Genomic DNA, 20,228 nt, shown 5'->3' with positions numbered 1-20,228 from the left:
TTCTTTTCCCTTCTCTCCCATCCCCGGTAAAGAAAGAGATGGTTCCACACCAGTGACATTCATCTGCCATTCAAAATCTTGTCTTGCTGTGCTTTCATGATTTCTCCCAAAGTACACACTTAAAACAGGGTTTATAATCCTACCCTGCTTCATGGAGATTGCCACACAGTGAACTATCACAAAGTAAAAAAGTTTTTATCCCCATGTAGAGACCAGTAATAGGAAGCACCACATCACCTGCTCATGAGCTGCTGTCACACATTACAATGTACTGGCTTAGTAGGAGTCCACCCCATCTAACCCCTGAGCTTGTACCATCTCTTAACTCTCTTTCTTATTTTGTCCCACACATAATAAACCCTCCAGAAAATAATCTACTAGACAGTGCTTAAAAAAAGGTGCACAGCAGCACTGCGTTTCTTGTTAGGGATTAGCAGCTAGAAATCATTTGGATAACAGTTCTTCTTTTTCAAGCTGGTTAATAGATAGGAAAATTAGTTTCCAATTTAAACGCCGCCTCATTTAACACAACGATTCCTAATTACATTATCAGCCCATCTGGCAAGAATTGCTTACAACCATCACACAGAAAAGAAAACAGTAGAAACTATATGCTGTGTTTGCCCATAGTTATTACGTGTTATTATTGGCACTGACTGTCAGTCAGGTTATTTCAGCAATTTGTTTCTACAAATTAGTAATGTTACAACATACAGAGGCTTTTTAAGCACTGCATGATTTTTTCCTCTGTGTTACTTGGAATTAACATTTACAGCCTAGTTTCTATTAAAAAAAAAATCAGAAAGCTAGGCTTTAATATAGATTCTTCATCTGCTCTTCTTATGATGCAGAAATAAAACCACTTTAAAAGATGAGTTAGAAGAATCTTTGGAACTTTTCTAGATGTAGAGGTCTGCAAAGTCAGACATAAACTTAAAAAGCCTCCACAGTGACGCATTTCTGCTTGCAGAATAATATGCATTTTGCTGAAAAGGTAAGCCTGAAAAGAAAAAGAAAGCAAAGCTTGTTGGACCAGGGGCAGGGATGGGACTCTCCCATTTTTTCCCTGCTCGTAAGCAGTCCCTGGACCAGAGCAGCCCAGTAGCACTTCACAGAATGGCTGAGGTTGAAGACACCTCTGGAGGTCATGTGGTCCAGCCCCAAATGCTCAAGCAGGCTCAGCTAGAGCAGGATGCCCAGGACCACCACATCCAGACAGCTTCTGAAAGTCTCCAAGGATGGAAACTCCACCACCTCTCTGTGGGCAACCTGTGCCAGTGCTTGGTCACCCTCACAGTAAAAATGTGTTTTGCCATATGTTTCGAGGGAACCTCCCGTGTTTTGCAATTTGTGCCCTCTGCCTCTGGTCTTGCCACTGCCACCTCTGAAAAGAGCCTGGATCCGTCCTCTTCACACCCTCCCTTTAGATGTTTATGTACAGTGATGAGATCCCCCTGAGCCTTCTCTTCTCCAGGCCAAACAGTCCCAGCTTCCCCAGCCTTTCCTCATGCAAGAGGTGCTCCAGTCCCTTAAATGTCTTCATGGCCCTTTCTTTGCTTTCTGTCTTGTACTGGGGAGCCCAGAGCTGGAGACAGAATTCCAGGTTTGGCCTCACCAGTGCCAAGCAGAGGAATCCAGAACACAATCCAGCTCTCTGGCTGAGAACTGCACAGCCACTGGTGGTGGTGGAGGAACACCTCACCCAAAGCCAAATGACTCTCTGCACTTTGATGGTGTCACACTCTACCTTTGAGGAGGAGGAGGAAGAGTGCAGGCCCACATGTTACATCAAGTTGGGGAGGAGAAGTATTTCCAGTGTTGCCCTGAGTGAGGTCACCTCACCAGAGAAAACAGACCTCCAAAAAAAACCCCTCCCACGGTCATAAGAAGGGTTTAACCACACGGCCAAGATAAGAGAGGCATTGTGAGAAGGAAAAATGAACAGAGATTGATTATTTTCTGATGATGTTTGTTCAGCAGGTGGTGCCCACGTTTCGCTGCAACGTCACACTGGAGAGGCAAAGGAAGGTGACTTATTGCAGCATGAAAAAGTGGGCAAACCAGAAGGTCAAGTTTATCACAAGGGTAATTCCTGCCCTCACAACAGCAGAAGCTTTTCACAGAAACTGGTGTGTTTGTAGGTTGGGGAGTTAGAAGGAAAACAAGTGGCAAGTGGAGGCTCTTCAGGGCAGCAGCAGCAGAACAAGCTCACCAGAGAGTTTGGCTCTTGCTGTCATTCCCCTCATCCAGCTGCTGTCAGGACCTGGAATTTGACCCCATATCTACAGTACCTTCATATTCACTCCCTCCCTCAACCACCCAAAACACTCAGCTATTCCTGGACATTCTCACTGGGCCCAGCAGAAGACCAAGAGTCTTTCACCCTCAATCCCTTCATGATCTGCACTGCCAGACTGGGAGGAACACTTTTCTTTCTCTCTGAAAAGCAATAATCTCTTTCTTGGCCAAAAGATTACAAAGTACTATCTGGATTAGCCAATCTTTCCGTGCTTAAGAGCACTGCATGCTTCTGTAGTGGAGATTTGTATAAAAAACACAAATGCTAAAATGACAGATCGCTCAGAAGTATAAACTTGCTAAACTAAATTGTGAGTTGAAATATGAGCATCTGACTCTGGGACTGATGAATAGTCATTTTGAAGAGAAATATTACAGGAAGTGCTTTATATATATTATAATTTTGACAATAAGGGAAGGCTATTATGGTTTAAAGACAAAAAAAAATAGTCAGCCAATCAATCCTGGGAACAAAACAAAATACCTATTCTTCATTTTCACGCTCTCCTTTCTGCCAATGCCTTCGGTTCCCTAAACATTAGCATTCTTTCTGCACATGCCGTCTCATGTGCTATCTTATTTTTCAGGCTGAAATTTATTTGCTGTGTCCAGATTTATCATACAACACATCCATCCTATTCATGCTATATGAACATGCTTTGCTGTTGAACATGAGCTATTACTTGCTTATCTTAGAGCTGTGTGAATCGTAGCAATTTTGTCCCATTACCTTTTCAGAAAAGATTAACCTTTCTTCCTCTTTTTTATTTTTTTCCCCCCCAGATACAAGTCCCTCTCCCATATCACACCCTATAGCAGGCAGAAAACTAGGTGTGTGTGAAGCAATCCCCTAGTTCACATAAACCAGCTACAGCTGAAATCATGCCCTGCTCTAGGCACCGAGTTTTAAGGAAAATCTGGATTAGTTAAAGTTCAGTAACAACAATAAGCTAGAGGCCTGGCAAAACCTCACCTGTAAATAACCATTGACAGGCTTGAACTGGTTTGAGAAGCCTGAGGAAAACACTGATAGTCTTTTAACAGACACAGGATTGCCACAGAGACACCCTGAGAGCCAAATCTTTCAGGAAGAAGGGGTTGCATGCAAAGCTAACAGGTACCTTCATCAGCCTCTCCCAGGGCAGCCAGCAATGCACATTAACCACGAGTGGACTGTTAGTTCTTACCAAGAGCAGTAGTTGCTCAAGGGCTCACGAATTTGAGTCAGGAAACTCTATATATTTGCTATACTTATACTACAGACTTTCTTGAATGGAAAGATTAATGAGTGCCTGGATAAATGGAGGATTAAAAAACCCCCACAAACACGCTCTGAAATTCAAGAATGAATGCAGGAGACGTCAGCTATTCCCAGTTAAGTGCACACAAAGCTCTTGTTAAACCCCAAAGCCTGTTTCCACCTGTTAGTAGGTGTAAAGGAATTAAATTCATCAATTTTCTGCTAATTACAGTACAGCACTGACGAGACAGGGAGACTGTGAGCCGAATGCCACTGGGAGCAACTCTAACTGCAAGACTCAGGAGGAATCCCAGTGCCCACGCAGCCTGGGTTTAGAGATAGGCTATGTCTAAGCTCTGGGCTGTGCCCTAAATTAGTAAACACCTCATTCAGAGCTCACCCCGCCCTCCCTAGAGAACACAGTGGCCAGAGGTGTTGGAGAGACAGCTATTAATTCAATAATTCAATAGCTAAAAAGAGCCTCACTCTTGGAGATAACGCTCGTGAACGGCATCACTGATTTCATAGTCACCTTCTCAGCCTAAACCCCTTTCTCACTTGGAAACCACAGAGTGTTACCACTGCAAAGCAGACCTGCTGGACACTGTCTGGCAGGATTTTGAGCTCTTTGGAGCAGTGGCCAGTCACATCAGATGGCTACTGGGCACTGCAGGAAGACCTGAGGAGAAGGAGAGCTTCCAGCTCCATGGTAAATAGGACAGTGGCAGAGGTGATAGAAGGGCTGCACATTGTATTTCACAATCCAGGGGCACAGACACCACCAGGAAGCAAAAAAGGGTTTCACTCTTTCCAGACAGCTCCCTCAGCAAGCCTCTGTGCACTTGTACCCTTGTGCTCCACCACAGCCTGTCTCGCTTCGTTCCCGAGAAAACCACTGTCAAATTATTTCAGTTGACCTGAAGCAAAACTTTCTCTGCAAGAAAATAAGACAATCACCTCACTGAAAAAAACAACAAACCATCCACCTCAAGTGTCTGAGGCTAAATGTCTGCTATGGCTATTCTGTTTACCAGCACTACTTAGGACATGATCCTTCTAAAAAAGTATAATCACGTCAAAGAATTTTAGAGGTTGGGATTTTTTTTTGTAGGGGCAAAAATAAAGGAGAAAGGGACTCACCATGCTAATAAACTGCCTTTCAGAATACAGTATCAAGGAGGGCTTTTTGCTTTATTGTTTTGCCTTTTTTTTTCCTAAGGAAATGAAATCAGTAAGCCTGCATTAATATATTATACCCAGTGAATGATTACAGTTAGAAGCTGCATAAAGTTCAGAATTTCAATTTTCCAAGGCTTTTGCTCTGCAAAATTAGCTTCCAATTTATTCTGTCAGGTCATTCTTTTCTTTTCCTCTATTGTTCATTAGACTCAGAGAAGCTGCTGTCGGGAAAAAAAAAAAAAGGCATTTTTAGCTCTTTTCTACCTACCTTCAGAAGTCCTACACTATAAAAAAAAGTTTGTTTTGAAACTAAATCAACAACCCTCCAACTGCAGTTAGACCAAAACAGTTTTATGCATTTGCAGAGAGCCAAGCCAGACTAAGTAAACCCAGGGAGGCTTGAACTGACTGGTATTTAAACCTTCCTTACCCTGTACAAGCTTCTACACCTGAGTCACTGCCCATGTTTATTCTGCCATTTGGAAATAACAAAATTAATCAAGGGCCACATTTCAAACTTCAATATTGTTTATGAAGCCCATTCCTAATGTTCTTGAGATTAGGCAAGGAGGGATCTCTAGCCCTATGAGCACTGTTATTTTTTTGGTCATCTCCCTTTTTGTCAGAGACACCACAGCATCCTTATCCTTCAGCAGCAGGCAGAAACCTTCCAGGACAGGTTCAGTCTCACTCCTTTATTTCTGTCTCCATTAAAAGGTCTCCTTCACATCAAAAATCTGAACTTCAGTCTCCAATTTAAGTAAGACCCTGGCTTTCAAATTGCACTGGAGACGTGAAACCAAGTGCCAAAGCTGCTCCTTCAATTTTAAGAAGCTTTTTTTAATATATTTTTTTTTTGAGAGAGAGACCATTTACTAGAGTGTGTAGTGACAGGACAAGGGCGAATGGCTTCAAACTGACAAAGTATAGATTAGATATTAGGAAAAAATTGTTCCCTGTGAGGGTGGTGAGGCCCTGGCACGGGTTGCCCAGAGAAGTTGTAGAGGTCCCATCCCTGGAAGTGTCCAAGGCCAGGCTGGGTGGGGTTTGGAGCAACCTGGGCTAGTGGAAGGTGTCCCTGCTCATGGCAGAGGGTTGGAATGGGATAATCTTTAAGGTCCCTTCCAACCCAGGCCATTCTATGATTCTATGATTTGAAGGCAGCAAGTAACTTTGGAAAAAGGCTGCATTTCAAAGGCAAGGAGGAAGAAAACGAAGCTTGCAGGACAGCAGTGAGACAGAGCAGAGTTTTCAGAAGGCTGCATGCCAGGTCTGCTCTCTCACCTCTCCTCCCCCCATCAACTCGCTCTTGCAGTGACACAACTCTTTTCAGGTTTTTTTTCCCCTCCTCTGTCAAGATGTTGGTTTTGGAGAAGGGTGTGTGTTAGCAAAGGCTTTTCAAAGCCTAGGGAGCTGTGAGGAGGAGAGGTGAAGGCAGGACACTCCTGACTCATCAAGTCTATCTGTTCTCCCCAGAACTAGCTCTTCCCCACACAGTGGAGCCACCACGCATTATAACATCCTTCCAGCTTCAGGGAGTCCTCCTTATGTTTTTTTAGTGCTTTTCTTCAAGAAGGACACTGAATGCTCACAGATATTTTCCATCCCTTCCCCTAAAACATGGTAGCAAAACCAAAGTGGATAAGCATCTTTTTTCCCTGGGTTTTCTTTACCCATACACTGCAACAGTGAGACAACCAACCTTCCCAAAACATGAAAGTCAATGGATGATTACATGGGAACTCCCACCTTGCTGCTTAAGTGAAGTTCATGGCTGTGAAAGCAGCCTCTTACTCCTGGAGGCCAAGAAACTACCACCAATCCCACATTCACAGGCTGAGATCCCTGCATTAGCCGAGATCACGGAGAGGCAAATAAATTAGCACACACCTTGGAAAGCCAGCTGAGAACTCCCTGTACTTCAAGGCATGACCTCTGCAATAAAAATGCCATAACTTGTTCTTCAGGACTGGATTTGCAGCACTGCCAGATTTTATTTAACACATGGGATGTATCAGCTTGGAGAGCTGAAAAGACTGACCTCCATCCCCTAACTCCCTTGAACTACCTGTTCTTCACCTGTCATAGCAGCTCCCACCTCTGTTCCTCCCTTTATGCCAAGAAAACAGCCACAATCCCACACTTTCACACACCTACTGGGCTGCTGCTACACGGATGGTAAAGGGACACGACTGGATCTGCTGGTGCAGGCGAAGGGAGGGTGGGAAGAGATCAGGATAAAAACCGAAAGAGGTTCGGCTACGTCAACCACAAGGACTGGAATTTGGTTATTCTGACTGCACTCCCCGCTAGAAAAGTTGTGCCACACCTCTGGGGAAAAGGTGAAAGGCCAGGCAGCTTCCCACTGCTCCGTGGCATCTTGGGAGGCAGCAGGAATGTACACAGGCAGCCCCAGGTCTCAGAGCACAAACAAGGTGACGCAACCGCAGTGGTTTTATTTCCCCGGTAATTAATAAAGGGAATACAACAGACAGAAGGCTTTTGCTCCCCATTGCACCTGACCTATTTAGGATATTACCAAGCAGAATTTGATTGTCATCATGGGTGTTCCCTGGAATTATACAAGGGAGTTCAAAGGCACAAACAGAAAGCAGCATTACATTCCATTAATAGCAGGAAGGACTATTTGATTGGGGAAAAAAAGAAAACAAGCTATTAAGCACTGTCAAAATGATGAGCCTGATTTATTAAAAATAAGAATCACATTTTTTATTCATATTTATTCTAACATTTCTACTTAAAATTTTGGCAGGACCATTTAAAAGGCAGTTTTGACTCTCAAGTGAAGTAAGATATGATTTTTTAGTTCTCTTTTCTAAAAGCAGCACTGTTCCTCCCCCTGCTATTAGACTCGTTTATTCCTCTCTTTCCTCAAACATTCGTACTTTAGTCTTTACCTTGGCTAATACTGTAGAGGCAGCAGCTCTGGGAAATGAACCAGCTCTGCCCGTGGCTCATACATCAACAGAATTGTTAACCAAGTTCCACTATAAAAATCTTGATTACGCAGGAGAACATAGAGGCAGAAAGGAACACAGCTTTATTTCCAGATACCGGGCTGAGTTTGTAGGGCAGGAAGTTAAAAGACTTTGTTACGCTCTCAGGTTGATGAAGCCTGCCAGGACACATCACAACAACACATGGAAGACACATTCCTACTACCCATTCCTCTGGATATCAACCTGTATGTAGGACTAAGCTACTTCTACTTTGGCCAAGGGTTATAACCCACTGTGAGATGGCAGATGCGTGATGGGAGTTGGAACTAGAGGATTTTTAAGGTCCCTTCCAACCCAAACCAGTCTGTGATTGTCTGGTACCTCAAGTTCATTTTACACACTACAGGGAAGGCAGCAAGTGCAGCCACGCTGGAGCTGTTGGTGCTCAGGGCACTGGAATTGTGGAATTTTGCCCACTAGCAACATCAAACATTGTGCAAACCTGCCATTGAGAAAGCTTCCAAACCTGACCAAAAACCTGCAGGCAATATCACTAGGATTTGGTCACTTGCCAATACAGAGTTAACCTGAAGGCTCATCAGAGTGCAAATGAAAGTTAATTTTAGCAGGAGCATGCAACAGGCACCAGCATTCCCTACTACAGCTCCTGAGAAATTTTTCAAGCTTTTCCCACCCTCTCTCCCCCCATTATTTATCTCAGCAGTTCAAATGCAAAAATATGGCACTTTGGATCACGTGAAATGTTTGTGTTATTCCCTGAAGGACTTTCCATCCCGAGAAGTAATGAGAAGATTATTCTGTGACAGTTAAACTGAAGCACTGTGACTGCATCAGATGTTATCTTGCTACAGCACTTCTCAGACTTTTGGGAAGTGTGACCACCTTTGAACTCCTTTGTCTTATTTGCAACCCGGGAGTCACTGAGAAGAAAAATGAATGAATTAAATAAAAATCTCTTTAGTCACAGAAAAGTAGCAGTAGGATTGATGAATCATTTTCTGACACGCCTCACATTTCACTCTTACCCGTAGCAGACGTGTACTAAGGCAGCACAGTGAATAAAAGCACAGGTCTTTCCACACCACGCTTTAGCAGCAGGGTAATACTGCCCTGAAGACCTTCCAAATTGATACAGTGTGTTCTCTCTTCAATCATGGAATGGCAGAGGGTTGGAAGGGACCTTAAAGACCATCTTATTCCAACCCCCCTGCCACGGGCAGGGACACCTTCCACTAGACCAGGTTAGTCAGAGCCCCGTCCAGCCTGTCCTTGAAAAGACACTGCGACTGTTAATTTCTTAGGCTGCAAACACTGACAGCCAAGGTTTCTGTATCAGCAGGTATCTTAATGGAATTTTGGAAGGAAAGTTTCCACTTAGGTAGGGAAAAAATGAGAGAAAAAACCCCCAAACCTGCCTTCGGATTTCACGAAGCCGCAACTTCAAAAATGGACCCAAAGCCTGCAGTTGAAACGGACACCCCAGTATTTTATTTTTTAAGCCAAAGCTATTGCTGCCAAAGGCAACCTTCCAAATTTACTTCTTCCTTAACACCACAACAAAATTCCCAAGGGGGCACATGCAGAACCCAGCCTTCCATACGATGACACAGCAGGTAAGCCTTTTATTTCCATAGAAGCCCCAAATGCCTGATCTGCTCTGGTATGAAGCTTCCTATGGCAGCAAAGTAAGAAGCAGAAAGAGCCTGGGTGGGTTAGAAAATTCTCACGTCTGGCCTTGACATGAGCCTGAGCACCAGCTGCAGTGTCACAGCAGGCTCTGAGGTGCTCTTCTACAGGCCACTCTCACAACCAGATCCCTAACAAATATCAAGTAATTATCTGAGAGATGGCTGCCAAAAACATCCAATTATTTTTTTCACTGTCAAGTGGCAGGACCTGGCCTTTAATCCCTCCCTCAAGTGGAAAGGTGACTCTCAGTTCTTGAGTTGTCATCTCTTTTTCTTTAAAACAAAAATGCTGGGTTTGGAGTTTTGGATCCCTAAGAACAGACTCATTTGTGTATAGGGAGAAGAAGCTTACCAAGTGTTACTGCAGCATTAATACCTTTCCTCTTTTAAAATGAGAGCAGACTACTGTGTGACACAGGCATCTTCCCTAAACACACACAATCTAGCTTAACAGCAGTTTTTGCTAGTAAATAGGTACAAAAATAAGCCAACCATAAAGCCAAATAAAATCAACTAATTTTAGTACTCACAAGCTGAGCAAATAGGACAAAATCTACAAGTAATTTATTTTTCAGAATATCAAATTATTAGTAAGCAGCAGTGAGGGAAAAAAAGATTGCAGAGTGCAATTACTGTCTTAACAGATTCCCTTCAAAAGGGCCTAATTATGACACATTAATTGTATTAAATGAATTGCAATTTTCACTCGAATAAAATCTTTTTTCCCCATCTAGCTTATTTTCCTCAAATTGTGTCCTCACCATACCCCACGGGTTTCATCTGTTTGAGGAGGATTCTCAGAAAAACAAAACTGCTCTAGAACATCTGTCCCCTGCTGCCCTCCCCATAAAACACTCTCAGATGTAAAAAGGCAGCGAGAGCAGTAGGAGAGACCAGCAAAATGAAGAACGAGGGAAGTACTGAGGGAAAAAGAGAGAAGAGGGGAAGAAAGGTATTATTTTAGCAACTTTTGGCAAAAGATGGAGCCAACATTTCCTCTGGCTCAAGGCTTTCTAAAGGCTCAAGAGATGAGTTTGCTACGCGGCTGCTCTGGGATGAGCGCGGCCCAAAGCCCATCGGAGAGCCACGCCTGGAGGAAGCCTGTTCAAAGGGCTGGGAGTGTGGGCACCAGCAGGTTCAGTGGCCAAACTTTCATCCCAAGGGGGAGAAGTTTACCAAGATCCTTGGTGAGGCTCTCGGGTGGTTCTAGGCTGCTGCATCCTTTGCTGCCCAGAGCACGCTGCCGTGGCAAAACCAAAACCAGGGAGTTGATGGAGACGTGCTCAAGCTACCTCAGGTGCTGCCAGTGGTAGAGGAGCTTTGCTGTGTGTTGAATTTGCCAGGAAAAGCACAGTGGATTGCTCGTGCTGAGGTCTTTGTCTCAACTAGACTGTTACCAACCCAGGTGGGCTGGTTCCTACTCCCTCGGTTCTTTAATGCCAGTCACACGGGTGGCTGTGATGGAGGCAGGGGCAGAGGAGACAGACAGGCAGCCAACTTTTCTTTTAAAACAAAGGGAGGAGTTTGTGTGCAAAAAATTGCAAATATAAATCTGTTGTAGTCCCGGGCTACTTGAAGTGCCCTGAAGGACGCTGAACTAATGGATACAAACTCAAACGTAAAACTTTGGATGTGAACAGCAGTGTGGTATCTGCTTTTCTTCATGAGCTCAGATATATAGAGCAAACCCAGGCTGAAAAGCAGTAAGATGTAGGACAGGCCCACCAGAGGCAGGAAAAAACACTTCCTTTTCTGAGGCAGCTGAGAGCTGCCTCCTTTACTTTGAAGATTTGACTTCAAGTCCTGATCTGCGCTGAAATAGAAGCAACAAGTTCCTCCACTTATTTACACAAGTGTATGTGCAATTACATCTGTATTTTACAGGCAGTAAGAAAGGGGAGAGAGGCCTGTCCCACTCATGCTGGCCCATGTGCAAGGGTATGCCATTTTACCAGCCTCCTTTTTCAGATGGAGTTATACCTGACCACAAGCAGATAACGTTTCAGGTCAGACTTGTTTCACCCACAGTAAGTGAGAAAATTTCAAAGATAATAATATGTGGAGGCAATTTAATAGCTAACGTGTCCTTGCATACTCAAAGTCGTAAGTGCCCTTCAAGAAAATGAAGACCTCTGCAAGGTGTAGGAGTTTTTAAATCTGTCTTGCCAGACACTATCCCTAGAGCTCACAGCCCTCACGTGAGAGGGGGGAAAAAAAAGGGGGGAAAACGAAAAACAACAAAAAGAAAAATATTCGTTACTAAATAATCCAAATCATCCAAACACATGGAAATTGCACATGGGCTTTCTTTTGTCCACTGTTTCATTTTCATCTAATTTCTACTCCAAATCCCAACTCAGTTACTCTTTAATCAGGTGAAACAGTTATTTGCTCACCCTCTACTTTTCTCTTTCCAAATTTAACTGATGCTTTTGCCTTGACAGGGAATGAAATGCAAGGAGCGGTAAAAATTGTGAGCCCGACACCTCTTGCCACCACCCCTGCTCCTCACAACAGCTCCTCTGCCCTGACCCACCAGGGTCTGAATGAACAACTGCTACAACCAGCAACCCTGGAAAGTAGAGTGTCCACTATTTCTCTGAAGAGGGGAAAGCACCTTTAAAGGAGCAGTTAGTGAGGCTCTACATCCTGAGGAACAACCAGAATGAGCCTCTTCCATTTAGTGTCACCCTGTGCATGGATATCACAGCTCACTTACACAGAAGGACAAAGCCTTGCTATAAAACACTCACAGTGCTTACCCTGCTTAGGGCAGCTGCATTGTAATTATTACTCATGTTTTGGGTTATTTCTATAGTACAGGCTCTACTCCCACGCAGTCCCTTTTACCAGAGCTAATTCTGGGTGGTAGGAGGTGCTGGAATGCTAATTTGTAAAGGCAGGGACTTTTCTGTCAACCCAAACCTGGTATGTTTATTTGCTTTGTCTTTGCTCAAAAATACATCATACCCCACCAAGCCACAGACATTCACTGTATTAGTCCTGAAAAGGACTGCCAAGTCCTTTTCCTTTTTATTTTGTAAGCATCCAATGACAGCAACCAAAATTTACTCACCGTTTAACAACAGGAGTATTTTGCATTTCAATAGTACTTCCATTAGGTGGACATGGAGGGATTTTGACCCTGCCACCTCAAAATACTCCAATGCACCACAGCACTCATCTTTGCTTCTCAACCCCTCCTTTCTTCAGCTTTCATAAAGAATTCAAAAATAAACACAAAAGACTCAAGTAATTATTAAAAAAAACTAAAGCAAAACAGAAAGACGGAAAAAGAGGCTTGAGATGGAACTTGCCTTCTGATATTTGAACGGAGAGAGATCACATTTTTCAAACTTCTTGTATCTAGAAAGACAGTAACCCCTTTTCAGCAAAATTAAGAAAGCAGAGCTTAGCTTCTTGGGGAATAGCAAGCACAGCTCCAGAAATCAGGCCCTTATCACCTACTACAGCGTGACTAGTGAAGCAGGGAAATTACAAGAGCAGTTGAATCTTCCCTCACAATCTTCATTCCTTCCAACACTCAGGGAATAAGGGCCATCACCAATTAAGGAGGAATGGCTGCAAGTTGAGAACTTGCTAATGCGTGTGTTCATCACCTTCAAAACACGAAGCCATAAATTCTAAGAGTCCATGACACACTTGAGGTACTTAATACATATCCTTCCTTACCCTCCTTTTCTTTAATAGCTGGAAGAATCTGAAGCAAAGATAACCTCCCACCAATTATATGGGAAGTGGAGTTTGTTTTTCACAGTGAAGGCTGTTAGACCCAGCACCCACTCTGACCTTAAAACTTCAGAGCAAGTTTACAGAACAGGTTTTTGCTCACCCCCTGCACAGAACAAACTGCCATTAGGAAGACGAGCAGATAAACCCTCTTCATGCACAGAATGAAAGAACTGACACTGAAAAAAGGGAGCTGTGGCATTCAGAGCACAACTCGGATCCTGCTGTGGTTTCAATACCCGCTCATCAGACCAGAGCTATGTGATCTCAGCTCTCAGGAGGCACAAGCCCGGCCTCTCTTCACAGTGAAGCTGCAGGAATAACATTCACCTGGTCTCAATAAAAACACAGTTTGGAAATGCAGTGGGATCAGCAGGACTACCACCTCACACCATGAGGACTATAGCACAAGAGCCAAGATGAGGCAATGGTACTTTCCTTGCAAACATTTAATGCAGTCCAGATGAACTTCAAGAAAGCTGTGAAGAACATGGGGTTTTTTAAGGGTTTGACTATTCTTTTGGTCAAAGGCTTGTAGGAGAAACAAAGTTAACATGAAGAGAACTGCAGTGAAGATAGCAAAAAACCCTAAATGATCTTTGATTCAGTTTCTCACAGTGCTCATAATCTCAGGGGAGGCAAAATAATAAAAGTTAGAGCAAAGGAATTCCATCAGATTATTTAAAGAAATAACTAAGAACAGTGCACACAATTCATACTGGGCTCTTGGCACCTCTTATTTAAATCTGGAATTGGAAGAAGTGCACCTATACAGACAGGTATAAAGCACGTAATCCATCAGAAGTAGGACATATAGAAATACATCCATGAAATAAGGGACAAATACATCATATTCTTCAATACAATACACCTTTTTCACCTTTCACATAATTCTTAAATAGGTCTACATGTGAATGAATAGGAATTAGTGGGAGTAATGACATTTGACACCAGCTGGTAGCTAGTCTGGAGATCTGATACGATTAGGAAGGATACTGTACTGTGAAACTGTAAATGATCAGAAACACTTTGGCTGCAAACACTTTGCAAAACTGGATTGACTGCACTGAAGTTTCCTGTCTTGGAAATAAAATAAATTTGACTTCACACAGCTGCTCTATTTTTGTACCGTCAGAACAAGTGTTTCAGAGCTGCCATTGTGAATCGCAGCTCTGCGCTGTGTTTATCTGCTATATGACAAATCAGAATCGGAACCAAAGCCAAAAAAGTGTGCCTTAAATGACCCGAAAAACGAAATTCTGTCATAGTAGCTTCCTTCCAAGAACAGAAATTAAAAAAAAAAAAAAAGGAAAATTTCTAAAAATGCAGCTGAGCGGTGAAGCAAGCTCAGTAGTGCTGAAGTCGTTCACAAATGTTCACTCCCCATCCTGGCACGGCAGCTCCCGACACTTGACGCAAACACTCGCAAAGTTACCAGGTGCCAACTGGTTACTATTGTAACCATGACATTAAGTCTGGTGCCTGCTAGTTGGTCGTGGTCCACGACTGCCCTGTGTGCATTTATTCATCCCCTCTCTTCAAGGCCATGCAGGGCAGCTCTGCCATCCACCCTTCTGCTCCGACAGCGCGGAAGCCGAGCTGTGCTGCTCTGCTGCTCTCCTCTGCCAGTATCCTTCTTCCTCCTTGGCAAAATGTCAGGAGAGCATTACCTGCTGCGTGGGCTTGGCAGTGCTAGGACAGGCCTGGGTGAGGAAGGGAGTTAGCCTGGGAATTCCCCACATGTTGGAGGGGTGTAAGAATAAAGGAATCATAGAATGGCCTGGGTCAGAAGGAATGTTAAAGAAGATCCAGTTCCAACCCTCTGCCATGGGCAGGGACACCTTCCACTGGCCCAGGTTGCTCAGAGCCCCGTCCAACCTGGCCTTGAACACTTCCAGGGATGGGGCAGCCACAGCTTCTCTGGGCAACCTGTGCCAGGGCCTCACCACCCTCACAGCACAGAACTTCTTCCTAATATCTAATCCAAACCTACTCTCTCTCAGTTTGAAGCCATTCCCCCTCGTCCTGTCACTCCATGGTCTTGTCAAAAAAAGTCCCTCTCCATCCTTCTTGTAGGCTCCCTTCAGGCACTGGAAAGTGTCCAAGCATCACTTTACGCTGCAGCTTCTGACGTGAAGCAAAGTCAGGTTGGGAGGAGCATTTAAATCAGTAAGAGACATCTCTCCTTTTCTACACGATCGTGCACAGCCCACTCCAACTCCGGAAACTACTTGCACAAGGAGCTTAACACAATCCCAACGCTTGGCAGTATCCAGACACTTGCTTTTAGCATCAGCATGTGAAGGATTCAAGTAGCACCAGTAGCAGCTTTGTAGCTTTATACTATTCATTGCGAAGCGGAAAAAACAACAAGTACATTTGTGATCTTTAAGCCTTCCAGTTTCAGGCAGGGAACGAGATAACAAATTCTGCCTCATCAAAAGTAGAGAATAAATTTTAACTGCACTCTACTGAGTCACTACACACCAAGATCTGATTTTGGAAGCACAATTGCATTTATAACCTTACTTACAACCTCAGTGGGCCTACTCGTGAATAAAACCTCACATGTGCTAAACACCAGTAGCAGTCTTTTAAACAATTAACTCTGCAAGAACTCAGAACTAGTTCAAAACAGTAAAAGCTTTGCAATCACATTCAAAGCTTTTTTTTTTTTTCCAGGTGGAAAAAGAAATCAGAGGCAAGTTTAGCTGAAACCTTACATCACCTGTAATACAAGTAATAGGGGCTGTTAAGTGTAAGTGAAGCCTCTGGGTGTACTAAGGGCAGCACATTTCTCCCTCTTAGACCTCCAGTCATATTATTAAAAGCGTGTCACATTTTTCCTTCTCCATTTCTTCCAGTTGCAGAATCCCCCTAGACACATAAGGAGATGATACGCTTGATAGGCACTTCTTCTACCTGAAATTATTTTTTTTCATTTAAGACACACTGAATTGGATTATTAGTCCAATCAACTCTGCTATCTTGATCCTGGCAGAGACCAATATTGAATGTTTGAATGTTCCCTGGAGTAACGAAGCACTCACACCACCACAGGAACAGAACTAGTCAAATATGCAGCGCTCAACACAGAGGAAAAATTATTTCGTGGCCTCTGTGGCTGTGGGGCCACACCTTGATACGCCACACCTAGTTAGGTTTTTTTATTAAAACTCCATTTATTGATCACGCCAGCCTTTGTCAATACATGTATTGATCCTAGTGTGGTACACTTCGATGAGAGCGATGATGTGGCCAGTCCTCTCACATCAGAAGTGTAAAAAAGAAAGAGTTCACAGACGTCCAAAAATGTAAGGACAGCTGAACACTTCCTGTTGGCTGGGCATTTTGGCATTCATTGGCTTTTTATCAGGCAGAGGAGTTAAGCAGAAGAATAAGGTTTTTTTGTTTGGTTTTTTTTTCGTGTGTGCACTGGGAACGGAAGGACCTAAACTCCTGAAGCAAACACGAAGTTCTGAGGGAAAGCCCCGAGGACTCCCAGGAAATTAATCCCCACTCAGCTGACTAGTCATCCCCACCAGCAGCCCAGCACCGTTCCTCCTGGGATCTCATGACACAGATGAAAGAGCAACTACCTGGCAAAAAAAAAACCAAACAAACAAACAACAAAACAACAAAAAACAACAACACTTCAGCCACGCTGGTGGATGCAGACGGGGGAGATTCAGGGCAACACGGTCTATTCGAAAACAATATTCAGAACACAATCGTTCTTTGCGCTGTTAATGAGTAACACATGGATTCTAGACAGAAGGGGCTGGTTCTGCCCAGCCATCACTTAGTTTAGCAGGAAGATTTCGAGCGATTCTCCCGGGAGCACCGGGAAGATCCACCAAAGCGCCCAATCACGATGCAAAGCAGCTTAAAAAAGCAATGAATAAAAAAAGCACCCTCTGTCTCCAAAACCACGGTCATTTCGAACTGACAGAGCAACTCGCTGCGGATTCAAACGCCGTGACACAGCCTAAAACCGGGGACCAGGTCCGCGGGATTTCCCGAGCGGTCGGGGCAGGACAGGGCAGCCGGGGCTGGGCAGCCGGGGCTCGGGAGGGCGCGGGGGATGCGCCTTTCTCCTTCCATCCCTCTTTCCCGGCCCGTGGAAACTCCCGTCTGCCGCCGCCGCTCCCCCGCGCCGAGCACCGGCACCATCTCTCGGGAAGGGGGGGAGGGAAAGGGAGAAGGAGGGAGTCGCCAGCACTGAGCACCGGGAGAAAGTTGCGTTTGGGCCGGGCGGGGGGGGGGCTCCGCAGATTCGCTCCCACCCAGGAGAAGTTTGCCCCTCTCCCACCCTTCCCCCAAACCCGCGTCCCCCATCCCGCTCCTACCGCCTGCGGCGGGGTCCCGATCAGCATCTCCAGGTAGTAGCCGCGGCCGGAGTCGCCCTGGAGGTTCTCCACCATGGCCAAAAAGTTGAGGGTGCCCCCGGGATCCGAGGCCAGGGCCAAGCCGTCCGCGCCCCCGGCGGGGTCCTGCTGCGGGGCGCTGCCCCCCGGCCGCAGCACCACCGGGGCGGGCGGGGACCCGCCGGGGGCGGCGGGACGGGACACGCGGAGCGGCAGCGAGAAGAGAGCCCGGCAGAGCCCCGTGGTGCCGGCCAGGAGGAGCAGGAATCCGGGAGCCGCCAGCGGCGTCCCCATCCCGGCGGCAGCGCGGGGGCCGCTTCCCAAGTGCGGCGGCTCCGGCCGGAGGCAGCGGCCGCCTGGCTGCCAGACGGGAGCAGCCGAGGGGGGAGGAGGAGGAGGAGGAGGAGGAAGGAGAAGGGAGCGGCTTACCCACGCCCCGGCTCCATCTCCCCCTCCCCCGAAGCGAGCTCCACCTCGCGTTCCTCCCGCACGGTCCCCGGGCAGCCGGAGCGCTCCGAGCTTTGGGAACCGTGCGGGAAACTTGCTCCGACCCAGGGCCCTCGGGAGAAACTTCCCGGCAGGGCTCGGCTCTGCCTAACCCAGCTCAGCTCAGCCCAGCCCACAGCCCCGCTATCGGAGCGTGACGGCACGGAGGGGAGAAAAGTTTCCGAAAGCCCTAAAGGGAGAGCGGCAACCTGCCAGGGCTCCCCTCGCCAGCCGATGGGATCAGAGGCTGTGCTCGGGCAGGAGGAGGCGGAGGTGGGAATGCGGGGTTACCCGGGGATGCGGGTGTGTCTCCCGCACGGGTGTCCGTGTGCGAGGAGCGGGCGAGTGGATGGATGTGCGTGTGGAAATTCCATCTGCTGCGCTGGCAGGAGCGAGGCGTGCAAGGCGTCTGCTTGGGAGAAAGCCTGCGAGGCTTTTTGAATGTCTTCATCATGCACGGAGTTAATAACGGCAGTCAAGTGCGGCCTTTTGAAGGATGGGAACACTTAGGATGGAATTAGTCTCTACATCTCTGGAGTAATGACAGCGCCAGATAGATCGCTGGGTGGAGCGGTCCAAAAGCCTTGAAATATAACACCGGGCAAGTCTCAGCAGAGCCACTTTGTGGCTGTTTCTGACCCTTCCCCCCATCCTGTGTAGTAGTTAAAGTTGAAAATTACTCAGCCTTAGTCGCGTGTGCTCTCGCTGTCCGCTGACCAATTTTCTGTCCTAGGCAACCACCTGGTCACTCCTTGTGTCTAAATCTGAGCTAAGATGCGTGTACTAAGATCCCTCCCCTGGCATGGTAAACAGAAAGAGCTCCCTCCCTTCCTTGAGCTGGAGTAATCATCCAAAAGATTTCCAGGTGTTTCACGGCTATTAAATGAAGTTTCACTAGAAGGCAGACAGCAGTAGTGTTCATTCCTAGGACGGCTGAGCAAACTATTTGCTGGGAGGATACTCAGGTGAGGCTGTTAATCGTAGCCATTGTCAGAGTTGCTTGCAGAGAATAATCCTTAAAAAGAAAATGGGAGCCCACCTTCACTTGCTCACTTGCTGAAGAAAAAGAAAAAAGTGTTTTCACGTTTTTTCACTGATGTTTTCAGTGCTCTGGCTCTGTCATTTAAAATCTGGAGCTCTTGCACTTACTTTGTAGGTTCTCCCTTACATCAGATCAGTGCTTCTTGTGTTCTTGTGCAGTTGGATGCTTTCCCCCCGGGCAGGAGGGGGATGTGGTCCCTGTCCTGGCTGGTGGAACTCTCCACAGGGAGGAAGGTGCTGCAGGGGAGGTGGGAAGCCTGCAAGGACCTTGGCCTGGCTGGGGACTGGAGGAGAGGGCATAGATAAAGCTTGCTCTCAAAGAGGTTATTGTACTTGTGGGGAAACTACACACCTTAGTAAAAGGTGAAATTGTGCGAAGTTCCCCTGCTGCACAAAGCTTTCTGTTTGCCTGACAAGTAGGAATGTGAAATATTGCGGTCCTGGTATGTCTGGTCTCACCTGCTCCCGACACAGCAGGGAAAAGCTGCTGCGGGCTGATGGCAGCTGAACACCTGAGGGAGGGGCAGCACAGCTCACACAAAGATGTTATCTCCGGGGTGCTACAGTAATGGCTTTTCCTAATGTAGCTGGGATGGTGACAGGTTACACTGTAGAGCCTGTCTGGTCGCAGCTGTAGCTGAAGGGGAATTAAAATGCTCGGGGCTCTTCATGGGTGAGCTGAAAACCGGAGAAATGCCCCCGCCCCTTTGGAAAAGGGAATGTGAAAAGTAATCAGGAGTATAATGGAACACCCCCTCAGAGTGGTAGGGATGTATTTATAACAGTCAGCAGCTATATGCATTTTGTTTTAATTCTTTTACAGTACAGTAAGTCTTCCCCCTTGCTGCTGTTGCTAAGATACGTTACCACACTTCTGGCTAAAGCAGCTCCAGTCAAAGAAGTGCATAGTTTTTGGAGCATAGGAGCATAGGAGATATAGCATAGCCTTTCAGAGAAAACTTCTCTTTTTTTCATGCTGTTTAGTAAAAGTTCTTCTTGTCCTGTTTTCCACAGACCTAGAGAAGTCTTGTAATAACTGTGCATCTGCTGCATGTGAGATGCTGTGTGTGTGACCTTTCTGTCCTCCCATCACAGCAAGGCTTGTGCTCTCATGCAACAGCTTGTTGTGAGATTTCTGCCTTGTCTCCTCTGCTGCTTTATTTACTTAAATATCTGATAAGGCTTGTTGCAGGTGAGA

At 45.9% G+C, this 20,228-nt stretch overlaps 1 protein-coding gene across 1 annotated transcript in view; it reads right to left on the bottom strand.

The window, feature by feature from the left end:
* Window positions 1–17,876, bottom strand: part of BACE2 (beta-secretase 2) — a 52,084-nt gene extending 34,208 nt beyond the window's left edge. Inside the window, 1 exon segment of the mRNA XM_032678193.1 lies at window positions 17,486–17,876. Coding sequence (XP_032534084.1) covers window positions 17,486–17,797 — 312 coding nt within the window. The 5' untranslated portion in view covers window positions 17,798–17,876.
* Window positions 17,877–20,228: the final 2,352 nt, after the last annotated feature.

This window comes from Chiroxiphia lanceolata, chromosome 2 (genome assembly GCF_009829145.1).
Source record: "Chiroxiphia lanceolata isolate bChiLan1 chromosome 2, bChiLan1.pri, whole genome shotgun sequence".
Lineage (NCBI taxonomy): Eukaryota > Metazoa > Chordata > Aves > Passeriformes > Pipridae > Chiroxiphia > Chiroxiphia lanceolata.
The sequence above is the reverse complement of the archived record's forward strand: the minus strand, read 5'-3'. Positions and strand labels throughout refer to the sequence as shown.